This window comes from Delphinapterus leucas, chromosome 4 (assembly GCF_059928025.1).
Source record: "Delphinapterus leucas isolate spDelLeu-1000000601 "Yukka" chromosome 4, BTC_Dleu_Yukka2, whole genome shotgun sequence".
In the NCBI taxonomy this organism is placed as follows: Eukaryota; Metazoa; Chordata; class Mammalia; order Artiodactyla; family Monodontidae; genus Delphinapterus; species Delphinapterus leucas.
In genome coordinates this window covers 143,832,471-143,854,487 of record NC_143132.1, presented here as the reverse complement: position 1 = coordinate 143,854,487, position 22,017 = coordinate 143,832,471, and the positions used below count along the sequence as shown (strand labels likewise).

The window sequence follows — 22,017 nt, the reverse complement described above, 5'->3', positions numbered from 1 at the left end:
GGTACTAAGCCAAGCTTCAGCTGTTCTTCATATGGCATGATCGGAAGACCCTTTCTCAATCTAGTCACACTTTTCAGGGTTTTCTCCTGTACAACAGGGGTCTCCAACCCCTGGGCCGCGGACTGGTACCTGTCCGCGGCCTGTTAGGAACCGGGCCGCACGGCAGGAGGTGAGCGGCGGGCGAGAAAGCGAAGCTTCATCTGCCGCACCCCATCACTCGCATTACCGCCTGAACAGTCCCCCCACCCCTCCCACGGTCCGTGGAAAACTTGTCTTCCACGAAACTGGTCCCTGGTGCCAAAAAGGTTGGGGACCGCAGCTGCATAACAATACCCTTCTAAAGCATGGATCCCAAGACCAAGCATAATAATATTCAGGGGACAGTCTGCCCAGTACATAGGAGAAGCGTATTACCATCTCCCTATTCTGGAAATTATTCTTCCATTGATATTACCCATGGACATGTTAGCTTTTCCCAAACATGTCACAACATTGACACATTGTGAGTTTGAATAAAACTCGGATAAAAAGACGAATGAAATCTCTCTCTTCTTGAGAAGATAGTAAAATGGGGAAGATAGACATATAGAACTCATAATTACATATACAACTGGCTGTTTAATATGGTAGCCACTAGCCATGTGTAGCTTTTGAGCGATGAAAATGTGACAAGTCCAAATGAGACATACAAGCGTAAAATACACACCAGGGGAAAAAACTCTCATTAATGACTTTTAAACTTATTACATGTTGAAATGGCAGTATTTTGGACACACTAGGTTTAATAGAAAATATCAAAATTAATTTCACCTGTTTCGTTTTACTTTTTTTTTAATACGACTATTGGCGATTTTTAAATTACACATGTGGCTTGCATTTGAGGCTCACAGATGTATTTTTATTGCACAGCACTGGTACAGAGTCATGTATTTGTACCTATAATAGAGAAAAAGGCTATAAGATATTTAAGAGGGAGAAGGAAAAAAAGATGTGTAAGCTAAGCCTTAAAGAAGTTTTGTCAAGTGGCAAGAAGACGGACTGGAAATCTAAATGTAAGGAAAAAATAAACCTATACAAAAGTATTATAAAAAGATACAGGAAAGTGGGTTTATAACCTAGGGATATAGAAAGGCTTCCTAAAGAAAATATAAAATGCGAAAGCACAAAAGACTGATTATTAAGTAGATAGACTACTTCAAAGTTTAAAACTTCTTTTACAGATTTCATAAGCAATTTAAGATACCATAAACAAAATGACAAAATGGGATGGTATAGATATACAAGATATTATAAAAAATTAACATCAAGAATGCATAAATAATACCTTTGATAGGATCAATACAAAAAAAGATAAATCATCAAAGGAACAAGCAATAAATATAACCAAGAAATTAAAAAAAAAAAAGACGTTTGATCCCAATAGTAATCAGAGCACTCCATCACGAGATGCAATATTTCACTCTGCAATGTGCAAGTTTCTTTAAGGTTGACAGTACCCAGGGAAATGGTACCCTCCAGCACCACTGGTGAAAGTGTAAACTGGTAAACCCACTCAGAAGGGTGATCTGGAAGTAAGGTTTTAAATTGAGACTCTGGCCATAGCCATTCCTACAGCGATGCCACTTTTCAGTGTCTAGAAATCATTTCCAAACAGAGCACTGTTAGTGATAGAAAATAACTGGAAATAAACATGAATGTCTTCCAGAGGGAACAGTTACATAAATTATGGTCCATCTACATTAGGCAAATCTATATAAAAGGAATAAAATAGTTCCATATTAGCCCTGTCCAATAGGGATTTCTGCAATGATGGAGATATTCTTCATCTATGCTATCCAATATGGCAGCCATTAGTCACATGCAGCTACCGAGGACTTGAGTGACTAAGGAACTGAATTTTAAATTTTATTTAATTTTAATTGATCTAAATATAAATTTAAATAACCACGTTTATGTACTAAAGTTGAAAGATCCCCAAGATATAATGGAAAGGTTTTTTTTCAATCATGTACAGTAAGAATTCTAGTTATGTAAACAACACACCACACAGAGGGGAGCACCTAGAAGGATGCACAGCAGGCTGACAATGACTGGACAGCAGGGGGAAGGGGGGATGGGATTTTTGCTTTCTCTGAAAATGTATCTGTGCATGATGTATGTAATTAAATATAATTTTTAAAGAAAAGTGGGGGGAAAAAAACTGGAGAAAAGGGAAGGGTTGGCTACTGCATGTGCACAAGAATAGTAATATCTAGGAATCAGTAAGAAATGTGTCCTCTGATGAAACTCACTTTAACCTAGAAGTGAGTTTAACCTAGATGTGGTTGATGGAAGAGAGTTAGGCTTTCACTGTATACACCACCTTGGAAGCAGCTAATAGAACTATACATTTTCTCCCCTTCACCCACAATCCAAGGATTTTACTCAAGCAGAAGAATAATGGTTTTTTTGTAAATAGCTTCTCAAAACCTGCATAAGGTATTCTTCATCAACAGCCACTCCATTCTTTGTCATTTCTCCAAAGAAATTTTCCAGATTCCAACTGCTTGTGAGTAGGGACTGTGCCTTTTAACTTGAATCCTCTCTGTGTATTTCCTTGGTTAAAGAGGCACTAACAGTGTTAAGCTATTATATGCAAATGTTTAGATTTTTCACCCCAGAACTATTTCCCTCCTTTGTATGCCTTTATTTTCAACTATCACCAAAAGGATTCCTTTCCAAATCCACCTGGTAACTTCAGTGTTTATTTAAATACTGACTATGGTAAATAAGTATTAGCCATGTAACTTTAAAGTTGCATATTATGTCAAACCCAAACAGTTCTTAGATAAGCTATTCTAAAACCAGGTGAGGAGCTTTAAGTAAATTCTCAAATGTTATCTTGCATGTGTTTTGAGCAAGATAAATTCATATACAAATCTTATTTAAAGCATTCACAGGAATCTGTATATAAGCTTAGTCTCCAAAATGAGTGCGTGCAAATTTTAAAGTATCATTTAGCCAAGATTTTTAATATCTCAAATCAAAATTGTAAACCTCCACTTACGAACTTTGTTTTCACAAATAAGTGCTATCACAATTGACTCCCATCACATGCATCCATTCTATCCAGTTTTGAAAGATTAATCTTCATTTTCTAAAACCAGTTAAATCATTTACAAAAGGTGGCTTTTCTTGTAGTTTTCCCTACTCAGTTTGTAATGTTTGGCCACCTTCCTTCAAGTCTTTAGAAAATTACATGGTTTGGGGGAAAAAATATACACTGCCCTTCTGGGAAGTAATAAGACAAAGCATCCAATTCATATTAAACAGCTTTAGTTTCCCTCTGGTATCCTAAACGTGTCCAAGGCAACCTTAACCAACCTTTCCAAACAAGCTGCTTGGTGTAGCTTTCTTTGCAAACAAAAATTAGGCAATCTTCTGAAATTATAAACCAAGGACATATTTTCCAGTTCCTCTCCCTATGAAAAGCCAAACCAAATTCTTCTTTTAAGTAAGTTCCTAAATTCTGGACACTTACTGTTTCTCACTTTGGCTAGGGGGAAATAAACCTGTGATAAGCACAGCAACAGTACCATCTAAAGACACAGAGTCAAAGTTCCTTGAAAAAGAGCCAGAGACCGGTTTCAGGCAAATGTGGGCCCTCACCTTCTCCGGTCAGAATGATGAATTTGATACTGATGAATTTTGTCTGTCCTTGGATGCTGAGTGCTGTGAGTCAAAGACAAAAGCCCCATTTGTGCTTTGTGAGAGGAAACCACAGCAGCTGTTAATTGGCACCGTGACCATTACACAGAGGAGAGCTGTTAATGAAGCCAAAAGCACCCATGGCCCTGGTTTCAGCCGGCAGGCAGGTCATGATTCCTTCCAGAGACCCATTTTTGGTTTCTGTAACTGGCATTGCTTCATTGTAGCTGAAGAAGGCAACAATGTCCTTAGGCCCGCACTGTCCAAGCCCAGTGAGCACCTGAAACGTGGCTAGTCCAAACTGACACAGGTGTGAGTGCAGAAAACACTCTTGATTTCTGAGACTTAGTACAAATCAAAGAATGTAAAATGTCTCAATAATTCTTGGATGCCGAGTACCTGTCGCAATGACAACACTTTGGATGTACTGAGTAAAATAAAGTATAATTTTTTAGAATTATTTTTGCCTATTTTCTTTTTTTCTTTTAATGTAGCTACTAGAAAATTCAAAATCACATACATGGCTCACACTTGCCCATTGCATTATATATCACTGGACAACGTTGCCTTAGACCTGCCAATAATTTTTCTCAGCAGCCATCAAATCCTGAGCTACTTATCTTTCCACCAATTGCCGTATTTTTGCATGATTTTAGGGCTCCCAAAGTACCAAATGAATTATAGCCTGAAGACACATTTCTGGTTCCACTTTCACAAAAGCAGCAGAGGACGACACAACACAATCTAAATCTTTCTGACAATTGAGAATCTGATTTATTCCAGTCAGACTGCAATGCCAAGCACACTATCAATAAGACAGTCTGGCTCCTGGGGAGGAAGGGACCCATGCCAAGTACAATCGGGAAGGCAAACCAGCCACACACACATACACACACACACACACACACACACACACACACACACACACTCCAGAAAGACCCACATTCCAAACCTGCATGAATATTTCTGAAACTCAGTAATAAATTTATTCAAATGTCATGACTTCCCCGACAGAATTTCTTTAGTCCTTGTCCCCCATTAGGCATAAGGTCATAAGAAGTCTTTCTGAGGTGTGAGCCACCTAAATCATCTCCCTAATCCACGTCGCACCACACCCCTTCTGGTGGTGCACTGTCCCCAGGTGTGTGTAGACATGTCTGCACGTGGAAATGATCAGTAACACTGAGATGTGTTTTCAAACATCTCTTCACTTGCTGTAAACTTTGCCTGAGTTGCACCAGGGGCTGTGTGGTGTCCCCAGACCCTGCGCCCAGGTCCAACAAAGCCCGGTAGAGCCTGGCTGTGGATACAAGGAAGCGTGTACACTACACACACACACACACACACACACACACACACGCAGTGAGAGGATGCTCCTGGGTCACGCTTACCTTGACTTGCTCATTGGAGGTTACAGCGCAGAAAACAATCTCTGTGAATCCTTGGGATGGGAACATTCGGAAACAGATACCACCAATAACACGGCCGTCTTTAATTAAGGCAAGGGTTTTGTGTTTCCTGAAAGAATAAGATTATGTCAAAGTTTTACTTCTCTTGGTTATACAAATATACTGTTTGGGGTGTTCCTCATGAACCAGCCAGGAAAAGCAGGGGGTTGTTTCTTCTTGATTTTTCCACGGAAACCTCCTCCATCTCGCCAGACCATTCTTTACTGTGGACTTTTAGAGCAAGCTTGCCTGCCGGAGATGGCACCAGAGCTTCCGTGGTGACAAAGGCCAGCCACCTAAGGAGGCTCTGAGGTTACAAATAAAGAACAGAGCGGGTCTTCCCTGGTGGCGCAGTGGTTGGGAGTCCGCCTGCAGATGCAGGGGACACGGGTTCGTGCCCTGGTACGGGAAGATCCCACATGCCACGGAGTGGCTGGGCCCGTGAGCCATGGCCGCTGGGGCTGCGCCTCCGGAGCCTGTGCTCCGCAACGGGAGAGGCCGCGGCAGTGAGAGGCCCGCGTACTGCAAAAAAAAAAAAAAAAAAAAAAAAAAAAAGAACAGAGCGTGTGGGGAGGTGCTGACTGATGCCCACGGACCCACAGTGGGAGTCCAGAGGGAGAACACAAAGGCAGGGACAAACATGGTATGTGTTTCTGAAGAGTTTAGTCTCACTCAAAAACAGCACGGAAACAACGTGAAAAGAAAACCAAATCCACAGGTACAATTTGCTAAAACCTGCATTCCAGAATCCTATCAGGCCTTCTGTCTAAAACGTCACTCTGAATAGTCCCATGCATGGATCACAATGCACATAGGCTACTGGGTTCCATGTGTTAAAATACATTCAAGTAGGGAAGTTTACTTTTTGGTTTTTTGCTTTATTATTATTTTTTTTAATGTAATGGATTGTCAAAGTTAACCTGTCTAATACCCCAGTAATCTTCTCAGGGCTTACAGACCCTGGCAACAATGGTACCTAGATAAGATACCAAAATCAAGAATATTTTGACTGTGAAAAAAGTGGGACGCCTTCTTAGTGTTTATATATTCCTTCATTGCTATAATGAATGACGCACAGGATGGTCACCAGCAACTTAAAATATAAAGCCTCATTAACAAAAAATTGACGAACTGTTGAAAAATTAATCTTAATGCCTTTAGCCGTGGCAATTATCGTGATGCCACTCTGTATCCACAGTGTGACGAGAGGCAGCAGGACTCGGTGGGTGACTACAGCTATCTGAGTAGTTCCTCTTTCATTTAAAAGGGAAAAAAGGGGACAGGTGATCCCTGGTGATCCAATGGTTCAGACTCGGCGCTTCCACTGCAAGGGGCACAGGTTCAATCCCTGGTCGGGGAACAAAGATCGCATGTGCCATGTGGCGTGGCCAAAAAATTTAAAAAAAAAAGAAAGAAAGAAGAGGGAAAAAAGGGAGGAGAAAGAGCAGAGCACAACTTACGGGTCAAAGACAAGCCGCGTGATGTACTCCTTTGGCATCCGGGGCAGCTGATGGGAAAACACATTCTGCAGCCCCACCAGCCAAATCAGTATCTTCTTGTTGGGCTTCTGGTTCAGGGAATTGCCCACTACGTGAAATTCAATCACGCCCCTGCGCTCCTCCAGCCTTGCCGCTTCGTCTCTGGCTGAGTGTGCTGACAGAAAATTGGTCTGGGACGCAGGAGACAGGAAAACATTACACAGAGAGCTCTCCTCTTAAGACAGGAGGGATAGGACATAGCAATGCCTCTCTTCTGTGTTCTCATAAGACACACATTTGTGGATTTTCAGGGTCCCAACCAACGCACACAAGTTACGAAAACAAAATAGGTAGGTAGAGCATCTGGAGGGACCAGAGTATTCTACGTGTACACGGAGGTTTGGTGTAGATAAGGAGTCCCCAAACTTTCTGTAAAGGGCCAGGGAGCTCATATTTTACATCTGCAAGTCATAAGGCCTCTGTGGCAACTGGCCAACACTGCTGCAGGGCGAAAGCTGCTGTAGACAACACATAAATGACTGGGTGAAGCAGAATTCCAATAAAACTTTACTTAAGAGGGGGGAAGGCAGACTGGATCTGGCCTGAGGGCTACAGTTTGCCAGTCCCTGGTTTTTAGGAACTCCATCTGGCTGAGCATTATAGCACCCTCGGGATGACAGATCCCAGTACAGGCCCAGTAGTGGCAGTCTTATTTATACTGTCAGCACCTCTTCTTGGAAGATGGTTTTCTTTGCACGGGAGTCTCCGTTGACCACGCTCAACCACAGCTCGCAGCACAACCTTGTGCCAGCACTCAGTGGGGTGCAGGTCAGTGTTCAAACAACAGCTCCCCATGGGAGAAAAGCCCATTGGCGGCACATGCTCATTTCACTGGTCTATGGTGTTGCCCAGGTTGCCTGGATGCCACTGTCAAGCTACCAACATATTTAACAACCAGCACACAAAATTCCTGAAAAGGTAACGGTTGCCTTGCGCACACCAGTACAAGTCAACTCCAGGACACTGCTAAAGCCACCCAACACATCCTGAAATGTGTGACTACATCCACATTTTATAGTTGAAAAAAACTGAGCTAAACTAATCCATGAAGTTACTAAATCCCCAGAAGACAAGTACACAAAAGGTACTACAGTCATAAGTCCCCAGGTCTGGATATCTAGAAGGAAATGGAAAGAACAATTTTATAAGAAGATCTCTCTCTTAACAACATTCTGGTTCTCTGACTTATCTCACTACCATGAAATAAACCTCTAAGGAAACATGACACATTAAAAATGGATATTTTGATCTAGCAGAGCCATAGTAAAAAAATTTTTAAAGATGTTTTGCAAAATAATCTCCGAGGCATTTCTTCATTTTCTGGAAGCTGTCAGAAACGTCTTAAACTGCTTTGCCCCTGGATAGGACACAATGAGACTGACAGCAGTACTTTTACCAGAATTGCTTTACTTGAATCTAATCATGGGTAAACAGACAAATCCAGGTAGAGGGACATTATGCAAAACCAGTGACCAGGACTCTGCAACAACAGTGCTGCCACAAAAGACCAAAAGAGGGCTGGGGAACTGTTCTAGAATAAAGGAGACTAAAGAGGTGAAGTGGGGAAGTCCCTGGTGGTCTGGTGGTTAAGACTCCATGCTTCCACTGCCGGGGGCACAGGTTCAATCCCTGGTCAGGGAACTAAGATCCCGGAAGCCACACAGCGTGACCAAAAAAAAAAAAAAAAAAAAGAGGTGAAGAGATAAGAACTAAATGCAGTGCGTGATCCCTGACTGATCTTCCAACAACAGCAGCAAATGTTATAATGGACAGAATTTGGATATACGGGAAATTTGGATATGGGCTGTATATTAGGCCAACGGTCTACTATAACTTTGTCTAAGCAAGCTTTTCTATAAAGGGCCAGGGGACAACTATCTTAGGCTTTGCAGTCAGTCTTCCCCTATCTTAATAATTCAGATCTGCTTTTGTAATGCAAGGCAGACACAGACAATACACTTCAATTAAACTTTATTTACAAAACCAGCAAGTGGGTTGGATTTGGCCCGCAGGCTGTAGACTGCCAACCCATACATTAAATAATACTGTAACCTGGCTAAATTTGCTGGAGGTGATAACTGCATTGAGGTAATGTGAATGAACAGTCTCAGTCTTAGGAGATACATGCAAATATAGTTAGGGGTGAAGTGTTATGACATCTGTATTGAATTCTGAAATGGTTCCTAATGCTTCACAGGAGAGAGAGCACCACAGAGGGAAAGTAAATGAGGCATGTTAACAATTGGTGAATCTAAATAAAGAGTCTCTGGATCTTTATCGTGGAGTTTTTTGCAACATTTATGAGGGTTTAAATTTTTCAAGATAAAAAGTTGAAGGAGAAATGCCTTCAACTGCGTGAGATTGTGTTTTCCCGTGATCTGACAGTCATCAAGGGGAATCAGCTCTCCATCAGCTTTTCTTCCCTTTCCGACCCTGACCACCAGGCAAAATGCAAACCAGGGTAGCGTGACATGCTCTCTCTTGGCAATACCATCCCCATTCCCAACAGCTGGAGTGGCCCGGAGAGTAGAAGGGGTCCACCAGCTGGCTGCCTAGGTTCACCCTGCTGACCTCTGGCCCGAGCATCGCTGCAGGGTCCGTGATGGTGGACATGACCTCGTGGATTAATTCCAGTGGAATATCGCCCATCACTCGGGGTTTCTTGGCCTCCTCCAAAACATGAGAGTCATTCATTTTCCTCTTTTCTCCTTGAAGATCAAAATAAAAGGGTAAACGATGGGTTATTTTGACCACAAAGCACATGCCAACCAATCCAACTAATTTTCTAATAACACTGACAGGTGTGGACGTCAACCCTCCATGTACCAGGGGAGGGGCACAGTGGAAGGCAGGAGAGAGAAGGGAGGAGGTCTCACAGTAACTGCCAACCGTAGATCTATTCTAAATAGTTTCTATTTTCCATGATAATTTTTTAACTTGATATATGAGTTATTAAAGCATGTGTCTCTTCATTTGCATATTAAGGGGTGAGTCTAGTTATCACTTTGTGGTCAGAGAACATGGTCCATATGATACCAAAGGTCAAAATTTTTCGAAACTTGCTTTATGGACTAAGACTTGACCAATTATTTGTAAATTAAGTGTCTTCTTGGAAAGAATGTGCATTTTTCCGATTTTGAGTGCTCTCTACACATATGTTAGATTAATCTTGTTGATCGTGTTTGCAGGGCTTCTGTCCTTACTGACAGTTTTGTCTGCTTGATCTATGAATGAATCAGAGATGTTTCTTCCAGACTTCAACTGTTGGTTGGTTTGAAGTGATTATTTCTCTTTGCAGTTCTGTTAATTCTCCCTCTTCATATATGTTTGCATGTATGTATGTATAGATATACGTGGTCATATGCATGCCATGTATATATGTCTATATATTTGAAATATACTCATGAACTGGTTTTTTTGTTGTTGTTGTTGTTGTTGTTTTATTTTTGCGGTACGCGGGCCTCTCACTGCTGTGGCCTCTCCCGTTGCGGAGCACAGGCTCCGGACGCGCAGGTTCAGCGGCCATGGCTCACGGGCCCAGCCGCTCCGTGGCATGTGGGATCTTCCCAGACTGGGGCACGAACCCGTGTCCCCTGCATCGGCAGGTGGACTCTCAACCACTGCGCCACCAGGGAAGCCCATGAACTGTTTTATTTTCCTGGTGAATTTAATTTTTTCATCACAAAATGACCCTCACTATCTCTCACAATGCTTTTTTGCCTTAAAATGATGCCTCACAAAGTGAGTAGGGCCACTGGCCTTTGAAGTAGGTATACTCTCAATATGTTACATGCTGGGAAAGGCCAGGCGAAGGCAAGGAGAACTCTCTCCCACCTTCCTCCTTAGATTACATGGTGGCTTTCTGTCCCTTCTATTATCATGTTTGGTTTTTCTTTCTTTCTTTTTTTTCCTTCTGTCATAATGCATTTATTTTTACAATTAAATTTTTTTAATTTTTAGATGTTCAAATCTAATTTATTCCTCAGGTGTGAATCCCACTAAGCATGTTCCATAGAGCATTCCCGTCAACTTTAGCTAAAAAGGAGCACAGCAATGTCAAGTATCTCGTCTATACAAGATGCTTCTCCAAATATTATATGTTACTTACTAAACAGTTTTGGTTGAGTTCTTGTTTTCATAACTTTTTACTTGTTGTGATTGGAGGTGAGTGAGAATATTTTCAGTCATTTGACCAAGAAGCCTTCAAATTCCAAGATTCCCCAAGATTAACATTGTGAACTATTTATTTTGGAGCTGAGGCTTATACCCAATATGCCCCAAACTTGATAGATTGCTAATAGTGATGTGATAAGAAAGCACCTTAGGCTGCATCCAAGTTCACTGGCAAAGAGTTTCCAGATTAATTAGTGATGTCTCCCTTGGACGTGGGAGAGACAATGGTGGCACCAATGCTAAATGCTTAGTACTTCATTCAAAATCCTCTTCTCTCCCCCTTTTATGTCATTTCTTTAATGTCAAACTTTGGTCATGCCCAAGATTTGTCTGAGGTCAAGCCTGTGGACAGAAATGCAACCTTCAAAACATCCTGTAACTGTGAAATGCCTTTAGGATTAAGAGATGTTTTTGCCCACATGGCAGATTACATTCAAGGCCAAATTCTTTCCCCTCCTGTATCCATGCTCTGCCATGTGATTTTGCAGTTCTTCCTATAAAAGGAGTAGGGTACAGTTCCCCACCCCTTTACTCTTGAGTTTGACCATATGATTAGCTTTAGATGACAAAATGAGGCAGGTGTGATGGGGTACCAGTTCCGAGCTTAGGCTTCAAGAAAGTGTATTTCTTCTTGCTTTCTGCTGCTTCTGCCACCATAATAGGAACATATTCTGCCCCAAGGGAAGGTGAAGATAACCCAATGGTCCTAGAAGGAGGATGAGAAATATGCAAGCCCAGCCTGAAGGAGACTAGCCGAGATTAGCCACCTCCCAGGCAACACACAGGATGAGTGAGCTATGATAATAAAAGATTACAGTTTAAAGACTCTGAATTTTGAGTGGGTTTGTTACACAGCAGTAACTAACCAATACAGCTCAAAGTGAGTTCCAACCATTGAGATCCTGGACATGTACAATCTGTTCGAAGTCTACCTTTGGCACTCCTCAGATAATAAAGCTTCTAGGGCAAATCGCAGTCCTCTATGATGCCCTCAAAGAGCTTACCTGGGTTTGCCTCAAGCCCCGAAGCACCTTTACAGGAAGGACTGTTGCTCCCTCCATTCTGTTGCTCAAGGGAAGCTGAGTTTGAATTGAAGGTAACTGTCCCGGCCACAGGAGGTGGATTGATAACTGCCCCCAGGAAAAGGAAAAGAAGGTATTAAATGACTTCTTTCTTAGGCAATAAAGAACCAAGTGCACATGACACCATCCCATTCCTGCCCATCACCCCAAAGAAGTCATCTTTAAAATAAAAACTATGGGGCCAATGTGAGCATGGTAAGAAAGACAGGGTTGGATTATAACCCATTGGATAGAATAAAGATATCCGAGTCCAAACTGATAAAATCATAAATAAATAAGTGGGGAGAAGGTGAAACTCTTCGTACAGGAGAATGCCAACAAATAAGAAGGGAATGATGGAAGTTGGCAGGGGCTGGGGGAAGCAGCCAGTATATAATAATTGATTCAGGGAAGAATCATCTGTACAGTCTAAACCCTGTGAATATAATTTTTTTAATATTTATTTTTATTTATTTTTGGCTGCGCTGAGGCTTCGTTGCTGCGCTCGGGCTTTCTCTAGTTGTGGCAAGTGGGGGCTACTCTTCGTTGCAGTGCATGGGCTTCTCATTGCGGTGGCTTCTCTTGTTGTGCAGCACGGGCTCTAGGTGCGCGGGCTTCAGTAGTTGTGGCACGTGGGCTCAGTAGTTGTGGCTTGCGGGCTCCAGAGCGCAGGCTCAGTAGTTGTGGCGCACGGGCTTAGTTGTTCCACGGCATGTGGGATCTTCCCCGACCAGGGCTCAAACCCACGTCCCCTGCATTGGCAGGCGGATTCTTAACCACTGCACCACCAGGGAAGTCCCAATGAATATAATTTTGATAAAGACAGGATAGTCTCAAAGTATCTCCCCACAAAAGTACTTTTGTTCTTTTTATTACAAAAGGAGAAATGGTAACACTACAGTGGAGAAACCTCATAAAGCCCACCCTAAGCCAGTGATCAAACTGCACACCAGCAATAATGGGAGAGGTCAACGTTACGTGCCTCCCGATGTGACACAAAAATTGCCATAAACCACATCACTGAGATGCGGGGCAAAATGGAAAATAGCACATAGTTTAGATAATAATATTGCATCAAGGTTAAAATCCCTTACTTTGATAACTATACTGCGGTTAAATAAGAAAACGTCCTTGCTCTTAAGAGATACCCACTGAAGTCGGTAAAGGGGCATGACGTTTGTAACTTTCAAATAGTTTAGAAGACAAAAAACATACATATATGCACACATATTTATGGAGCGAGGCAGAGACAGAGAAACAGGAGAAATGATAAAGCAAGTACGGCAAATGTTAACAATTAAACAAAGAACATACAGCACACAGGACTGCTTTGTCCTAGTTTCGTAACTTTTCTGTAAGTTCGAGAGTATTTCCAAAGAAAACCTTTCTGTTTTGCCTTTTTTCAAAAAAGCCATCATAGGAAGTAGGACGTTGTTTGCTAGTGTGATTGCTGATCCGTAGCTGACGAGACGAGACTCATGAGGGACACGGACATTCTCAGTGCAGACAGATGCCCAGAGAGCACATTCATCTTGGTGTCAAGGCAGCCACAGTGTGGTTTACGGGGGACTTTCCCCGTAGCCAAGAGTGATGGAGTAAGTAAACCGAGCCACGGAGAGACAATGGACCCATAGCAATCCTAACGGAACAGCAACTGGTATGTAAAGAATCAGAATATACTGATTTACAATGTTGTGTTAGTTTCAGGTGTACAGCAAAGTGCATCAGTTATACATGTACATATCCCCACTCTTTTTTAGATCCTTTTCCCATATAGGTCATTACGATAAACATTTTTTTTAAATAAAACATAGGTGAGGAAACCACCACCCCTAGAAGAAAAAGAAAAAAACGGGGGATCAGAATATACTAAAGCACCAGGCTGTATGGCTCTCCTCCCAGCAAACAAGCCTTCTGAATTTCTAAGTACACTGGAGCGATTCTACACAAAGGGGAAGCTCTGGTGATTCAGAAGACATCTGAGTACCTTGCAAAAGTTCAGAGCCATCATTATGAATGTCATTTATCACAGCTGCATAGATGTGCAGACATGCCAATTAAGTAGGTGATTACACTTTTCTTTTCCCCCAGAGAACACACTGCAATTACAGCAGAACAGGAGAAGACAGCCTGCTTCCGACGGCAGCAGGTAATACTGACAATCCAGCTGAACTGGGTGACAACCTGAGACACAGAGATGAATCTGAAATTCCCAGAGGGTCAGAGACGTCCCGCCTTCTCCATCTTGTGTGATGACAGACAACACAATGGAAGTGGGACAGACTGGGAGGCATCTTGAGCAGGTGAGGGTCAAGGGAAGTCTTCACCCAGAGAGGAATCCTCTCCAGAAGTCCCTCCAGAAAAGAACTAAGATGACCCTGACAAATAGCTCTGGTGTCCCCGGCCCATGTTCTTCACTCATTCCTTCCACATGTGCTCGCCTGCACATTTGCAAAGCACACTGGGGCCGTGCAGAGCAGCGGTTAGAGCTCTGGCTCTTAACACAGGGCAAGGGACAGGAATTAGACCCAGTGTGAAGCCCAGTCCCATCACTCACGAGCTCTGCTTTTAGGCAACTGGTTGCTCCTCTCTGAGCTCTCATTTCTCATCCACATAAAGGGGATAATCACACCAACTTCTCATGGTTTGTGCTAAGGCTCAAAGACAGGAAGCAAACCTCAGGGCAAGCACTTACTGGAAGTATCAGCTATTCTCATGGCAAAACTGGGTCTCTGACCATGCAGCAGTCACACTCATAGGAGACAGAGACGTACAGAGAAAAGGGGGCGAGGGTAGCATGAGGTGAGTGCTGTGTGACTCAGGCTGCTGCACATCAGGTCACCTGAGGAGTTTTTAAAGTCTCGATGTCCAGGCCACGTCCTTGGCCACGTCCAGGCCATGCCCTTGGCCAGTTGCATCACACCCTCTTGGGACGGGCCTCAGAGATCAGTAGTATTTTTTTTTTACTTAAAATAAATCATTTTGTTTTATTTATAGCTATTCTCAGTATCTAAACCAGTGCCATAAATATTGTAGAAAATCAGGAGATAATTGTGGGAAAGAAGGAAATTATTTTCAAACATACAGAAGCATCTACTGGCAAAAACTGATAGAAGCAATTCTTAACTATTTATTGAAACAAGAATCTCTATATGGCATATTTAACTGAGTCACTAAGAGTCAGGCTATAAATTTAGGTGGTTTCTAAACTTTTTTTTTTTATTCTTCTGAATTTTTAATATATTTTCTTCCCTTCCTTGACAGCATCCCAAATTAATAAAGTTCTATAATTAATCATACCATAAATAAATAACACTATTCGAAACCAGTAGTATTTTACATCACATGGGTGATGCCACGGTGCAGCCAAGTTAAACAACCGGCGATAGGATATTATCAAGCTTCCACGAACATTCGGAAGAAAGGAGATCCAGCCCTTACTAGAATGCATGGGGAGAATTAGGGAAGAGTTTGTGGGAGAGATGCCATTTGAAAGTTAGGTAAGATAAAGACAGAGACAAAGTGAACAACATGGGGACAGAGAGAGAAATACGGAACACATGCCCAGGTGCTACACAGAGCATGTCCAGGAAATGCTGACACTCAGGTCTGGAGTTCTGTCCATGCACAGAAAAGCCCCAGAGCGCTACAGGTTTTGAACCAGAGAAACATGAAATTATATTCTATGACCTAAGGTGAAAAAACAGCACAAAAGATGTTTCTGGTAACAAGAAGCCAAGCAAAGATGGTTTGATCCAAACCAAAATACCTCATTCCCTAAGTACTCTGCTTGGAAGGATTTAATTATATGCATCCAAACTTGGGGTCTAGATGAAAAAAAAAATGTTTTAATCACCTTCTCAAATGCAGTATGCTGAGTGAAAGAAGCCAGTCAGAACGCTAGGATTCCACTCATACGGCATTCTAGAAAAGGCAAAACTACAGGGACAAAAAACAAATCAGTGGTTGCCGAAGCTGGGGGTTAGAGCACTGAATGGACTACAGAAGGGGTACAAGGGAATTTTCTGGGGTGATGCAGTTGTCCTATATATTTTTTTTTCTATATTCTGATGGCAGTGGTAGTTACACAACTAACTATGTGTGTTTGCCAACATTCACAGAACCACATACTAAAAAGGTTGCCTTTCACTGTATGTATTCAATTTAAAAAATTGGGGGGTGGGGGAAAGGCGAGAATAAAATTACCCTTTGCTGGAGGCAATACTTAAGAGCCCCCGTATGACACATTGAACTAGATCTACTAAAAAACTCGACATCAAAATTCTGCATTCTATCTTTCCCCAAGGCCACATACAAATTACTGCTTTGGCATCTCTTGCCAAACTTCTCCAAATTTTCCGAGCATCCAAGGCAGGAATTCAGACCCTCTTTCTAGGGTCAGTGTGACTCCAGAAGTTACACATCTTCCTTCCTCACAAAATGCTTGCTGAGGCCACTGGCTGACCCGAGGCAATGCCAACTGACGCCCTGACCCCACTTCACGTCCTGAGACTCACCATCCTACCATTATCCATGAGAGCAACTTGATGCCCAAACCAGACCCCACAGATTCAGAAACCAGACGGAGACATGATTCCTGGGCATATGTGGCCATTGACTGAGACTGTCTAAGTGTCTTCAAAAAGATCCAGCATTGACTGCAGACCTGAGCCGCCTGGGTTTAAACCTCCCGTACAGCTGTGGGGCGCGGGCTGAGCAAACTCCCATAGCAGGCGCAGCAGCTGTTGTTATTTTAACTGTTTGGTTTGCACCTGCTCTCCTCACCAACAGAGATGTAGATGCAAGATTTGCCAGAGCTTTTACTTTTTTTTTGCTGGTGCTAGTCTTCAATTCTTGATGAAAAACACAAATAAATGCAGAGTGAACTGTAACGAACACTTCCTGGTTGTTTTCTGATTTATGCAAAAAAAAAAATATTTTTTTTACCTGTTTGGATTCCTAGCTGGCTGGTTCTGGATGAAGCTGAGAGAAAATCCTGATCCCAGATGGGAGAGTTTTGACTATAAACTTCTTCTTCTAACATGGACAGAAACCTAGGCACAAGAGTAAAGGCAAGCATGAGGTCAAAACTAATGCATTACTAGAGGGACAAAAGCCCTGACCACCCATGGCAATCACATGAACACCAGCATCCCATCTTCAATTTAGAAATATGCTAGTCAAGGGGCTTCCCTGGTGGCGCAGTGGTTGAGAGTCCGCCTGCCAATGCAGGGGACACGGGTTCGTGCTCCGGTCCGGGAGGATCCCACACGCCGCGGAGCGGCTGGGCCCGTGAGCCATGGCCACTGAGCCTGCGCGTCCGGAGCCTGTGCTCCGCAACGCGAGAGGCCACAACAGTGAAAGGCCTGTGTACCGCAAAAAAAAAAAAAGAAATATGCTAGTCAATTATGACTCAAGTGATGATTTAGTTGGGCAGCCCTCATATATTCTAATAACAGAATGCATTTCTACAGATGTATTCTCTTTGGGCTCTGCATAGATAGATACGAGCTGGACTACACAGAGCATTATATCAGTGGAAATGGATTCCCCCCAGCCCCCCTCAGGGAATCTCAGAACCAGATTCCAGTCCTCCACAGAGCGGTCACTGTCACCGTCATTTCCATCACAAAAGCCACTACAGTATTTACGGAATCCTTGCCATGTGCCTGCACTGTCCTAAGAACTTTTTTTTTTTTAATTAATCTTTACCGGAGTATAGTTGCTTTACAATGTTATGTTAGTTTCTACTGTACAGCAAAATGAATCAGCTATACATATACATATATCCCCTCTTTTTTGGATTTCCTTCCCATTTAGGTCACCACAGTGCATTAAGTAGAGTTCCCTGTGCTACACAGTATGTTCTCATTAGTTACCTATTTTATACATAATATCAATAGTGTATATGTGTCAATCCCAATCTCCCAATTCCTCCCACCAGCCCCCCTTTTCCCCCTTGGTATCCATACATTTGTTCTCTACTTCTGTGTCTCTATTTCTGCTTTGCAAATAAGATCATCTACACCATTTTTCTAGATTCCACATATATGCGTTAATATACAGTATTTTGTTTTTCTCTTTCTGACTTACTTCACTCAGTATGACACTCTGTAGGTCCATCCATGACTCTACAAATGACCCAATTTTGTTCCTTTTTATGGCTGAGTAATATTCCATTGGATATATGTACCACATCTCCTTTATCCATTCCTCTGTTGATGGACATTTAGGTTGCTTCCATGTCCTGGCTATTGTAAACAGTACTGCTATGAACATTGGGGTGCATGTGTCTTTTTGAATTATGGTTTTCTCTGGGTAAGAACTTCTTATTGAATCTTCACATCAACCCAACGAGTTACGTATTTTATTTTTATTTATCACACACATACATAGCTCTTACTATAGGATAGACACTGCTCTAAGTAGTTGATGTATATTAACTCATTTGATCTTCCTAACAACCCTATGAGATAGGATCCATTATTGTACCCATTTTACAGATGGAAAAACTTAGGGCACAGAGAGGCTCAATAACTGGTACAAAGTCCCACAACCAGTAAATTGCAGGGCCAAGATCAGAACGTGTGATTAATTACTACGTTATATTTCCTGTCGTGTTATAAACAAACAGATCTCAAGTTTTAGGGGCCCACAGAAATCACCCGAATACCTTGGTAAGAGTATAGATACCCAAACCCCACCTAAGCTTACTGAATCGGAGTCTAGGAGAATGGTCTGGGCAACTGATTTTTGATAAGTACCTTGGACAGTTCTTATGTGCCCCAAAATAGAAGAACTATGATGAAAATACCAACACAAATCTATACTTCTAGTACTGGAATGTCTTCCTGAAAGCCTCTTTTTAAGGCACATTAATTCTCATGGAGGGGTACAGAATAATGACTAAGAGCTTGGGTTCTAAAATCCAATTACCAAGCTCACCACTTATTATTTGTGTGACCTTGGAACAAGTTCTTAACTTTCCTCTTCCTTGGTTCCACTTTTATAAAATGGAAATATCAACAGTAACTCCTGCAGAAGATGGTAGTGAGGAGCACACTAATGTCATGCTTCAAATGGTGATGGCCCCTTAGGAAGTGCTCATTCATTCACTCAACAAACACTGAATGCCCACCACATGCCAGGTGCTGGAGGGTAGAGGGAACACAACCTCGTCTTGCCCTCAAGAAGTTTACACTGCAATGATGTAATAAAGGTTAGCTAGTATATATGTCTACTATCCTGTCTCTGAAATTTTGAAATCCAAAAGCCCTTAAAAAAAGTATTTTCCCTAATCCGTTTGGCAACAAGCCATACGTAAGACTACTTACAGTCTTTATAAATGAATTTGCTTTGGGGGACCTGCCCCCACCCCTAAAGCTATGATAATGTATAGCCCATGTGTTATGTTACCTTTATAAAGGTGTCAAGTTACGTTAAAACTTGAACTGAGAAACAGACCAAGTATGGACAGCTGATCAAGGACCTACATTAACATCATCATCATCACAGTTACTGAAAGTGCCACTAGTCTTCTCATTAATCAAATCCCGCAAGACTTTAGAAGGTCTCGGGGTGGGAGAGGTTGCGTTTTTGGAAGTGAGGACAGGTGGGGAAAGGTCCTGAGGGTCTTCTGACTTGCTGTTCATACTCAGAAGATTTAAGAATAAGGTACCATTTGCGTGAACATCTACCTGCACTCAGTTGTGTAATTCGTGGTTTACGGAAACGACACGAGTCGCCTTTTGCCAAGCAAGCCACCATTAACTTATGCTTTAAAACACTTTAGTATGTTTCTTATCTAACACAGAAAGACTGACAGCAACAGGAGGTAAAATCCTTACCAAGGTCACATTCTGACCTTGCCGACAAGACGGAAGGTTCTCGATGCATTTCCCCCTTTTGCTAAGCAGACCCTGCCTTAACCTCACACAGCCCTCAAGATTTCCCCAACTGCCCTTTATCACAGAAGTAAATTTCCTTTCCTTTTCCAGGCTCCTTCTTTATCAGTAATTATATAATGGGAACACTTCACAAAGCCCTAAAGAGACTCACCAAAGAAGAATGCCATTAATAATTTAGGAAAATAATCATGTGTGTGTTATATTGTATATATATACACATACATATATTTAGTTATTTCAAAAAAATAAAGAACAGGCTCATCTAATGCTATGAGAAAACTCTTGTTTTATATACAGAGGATACAAAATTATATGTAGAATAAAAGAACGCAGTACACGGAGAAAAAACTGAAATATCTAAAAGCACAAAAAGTATATCACAGTGGTAGGGTTATAGTGGTCTTTTGCTTCTTTGTTCCCTGTGCATCAAATTTTCATCAACATGTCCATTTATCACTTTTAGAATGAAATGCAGATACTAAAGTTTTTAAAAACAACCATGTAAATAGGTGGATGGGGGTGGCGTCGGGGAAAGGCACACGTTAAAGCCAAGCAGAAGAAGCGGCAACATGTGAAGAGCAGGAAGATAAGGATGTAAGCTCTGAAGATGCATCTGAGAAGCACGGCGACCTCACCAGGTGTGAGAAGCAGTCTGCAGCCCTCCCCCTGAGCTGGTGCCCAAGATGCAAATGGCACCTCCGACTTCAGTATGAGATTCTGCCGCCAAACCTGCAGGTATAAATCCCTAACAGCCTCAAATGTTGTCAGATTCAATGAAAAGGGATTTAAAAGGAGAAGTGGGTGGTAGTTCTACCCTACCATTAGTAACAGAGATAAAAAGAAAGCAACACTGATTTTTCAGCTGAACAGCATAAGCATGCCAGAACTATGGGCTGAACGAACATAACACGATAATTAGCAAATACCTGCAAGAAGCAAACTGAGTTTGCTATGGGGGAAAAAAAATTGCTACTATGCAAGGTAATTAAAATTTCTCTTTAAGCATCACAAAAGGTGTGAGGGGGGAGGGGAGAGGGGTCCTCTTTGTCCCTTGGCTTAGAGACAGAACGACTACTATAATCTGAACACATGAAATGCTACTTATGTGGCAAACGTAATAGAGAAATAAGAAAACTGCTTTAATCTCTATGGAAAGAAGCTTAGAACAGTTAAAAGGCAGCCACTGAAATACATGAGCTTGCCCAGAGTTCATTACCCATTGAGGGGCAACATTCAAACTGCAGTGTAAGTGCTTCTGAACCTTCCTCCCTGGAGGATACCAAAGGGTCCATGTCCTGCCTCAGGCTCGTGTGCTGGTTGCCTTCAGGAAATACTGAAAATCAGGTGGCTAGGACTTATGTTCAAATATTGGACGTTCAGCTAAAGCTCATTAGAATTATCCTCTACCTAATGTTTGAGATTCGTGTTAAACTGCAAAAAAAAAAAAAAAAAAAAAATTGTTCAGTCCATTTTCATCAGAAAACCATTTTTGTTGTTGTTTGTTTTGGGCCTCACTTTTTTTTTTTTTTTTTTTTGCCGTACACGGGCCTCTCACCGTTGTGGCCTCTCCCGTTGCAGAGCACAGGCTCCGGACGCACAGGTTCAGCGGCCATGGCTCACGGGCCCCGCCACTCCGCGGCATGTGGGACTTCCCGGACCGGGGCACGAACCCGTGGCCCCTGCATCGGCAGGCGGACTCTCAACCACTGCGCCACCAGGGAAGCCCTGGGCCTCACTTATTTTTAAAAATTAAAACTATCATCTTTCCTGAGATACAAATTGGGTAAACCAGAAATAGTAATAATAATAAAAATCCAGTTTCTCAGATAAAACAGGATTTCATCAATCTTTGCTCAAAGACTATAACGGCTCCTCTCTGAAACTCTGCTCTCTCGCAGTTCTCCATGGCAGAACTCTATCAGACCTAGAATGCCTTTTCAAATGATACCTTCCACCCCCGCAGACCGGTGCTTCCAGGCAGAATGAACTGCCTCCTTCCTGTCTTGCTGTCACTGCTCCATGGCAAGCCATCACCTGCACCCCCAGCCTCTCACCAGCACCCAGCCTCTTAGCTTAAATGTTGGGTTCTTCGCACTGAAAATTCATTTCCAAGGCCAATGGTGTGGCACTGCAACTTCCTATCCCTTTGACACGCTGCATGTATTTGAAAAACATTTAAATGATTATTCACGTGTTGGAGTTC

At 42.3% G+C, this 22,017-nt stretch overlaps 1 protein-coding gene across 5 annotated transcripts in view; it reads right to left on the bottom strand.

The window, feature by feature from the left end:
• The window catches only part of KAT2B (lysine acetyltransferase 2B), a 102,332-nt gene that overhangs the window by 16,681 nt on the left and 63,634 nt on the right, over positions 1-22,017 (bottom strand). For 4 of the 5 annotated variants that reach the window (XM_022554706.3, XM_089911197.1, XM_089911196.1 and 1 more), the window contains exons 7-11: positions 16,855-16,961; positions 11,851-11,976; positions 9,245-9,381; positions 6,596-6,804; positions 5,079-5,205 (exon numbers count right to left, since the gene is read on the bottom strand). In XM_022554706.3, the coding sequence (XP_022410414.2) occupies positions 5,079-5,205; positions 6,596-6,804; positions 9,245-9,381; positions 11,851-11,976; positions 16,855-16,961 (706 nt within the window). The remainder of the gene's footprint in view (positions 1-5,078; positions 5,206-6,595; positions 6,805-9,244; positions 9,382-11,850; positions 11,977-16,854; positions 16,962-22,017) is intronic. The other variant, XM_089911195.1, reaches the window with a different exon arrangement.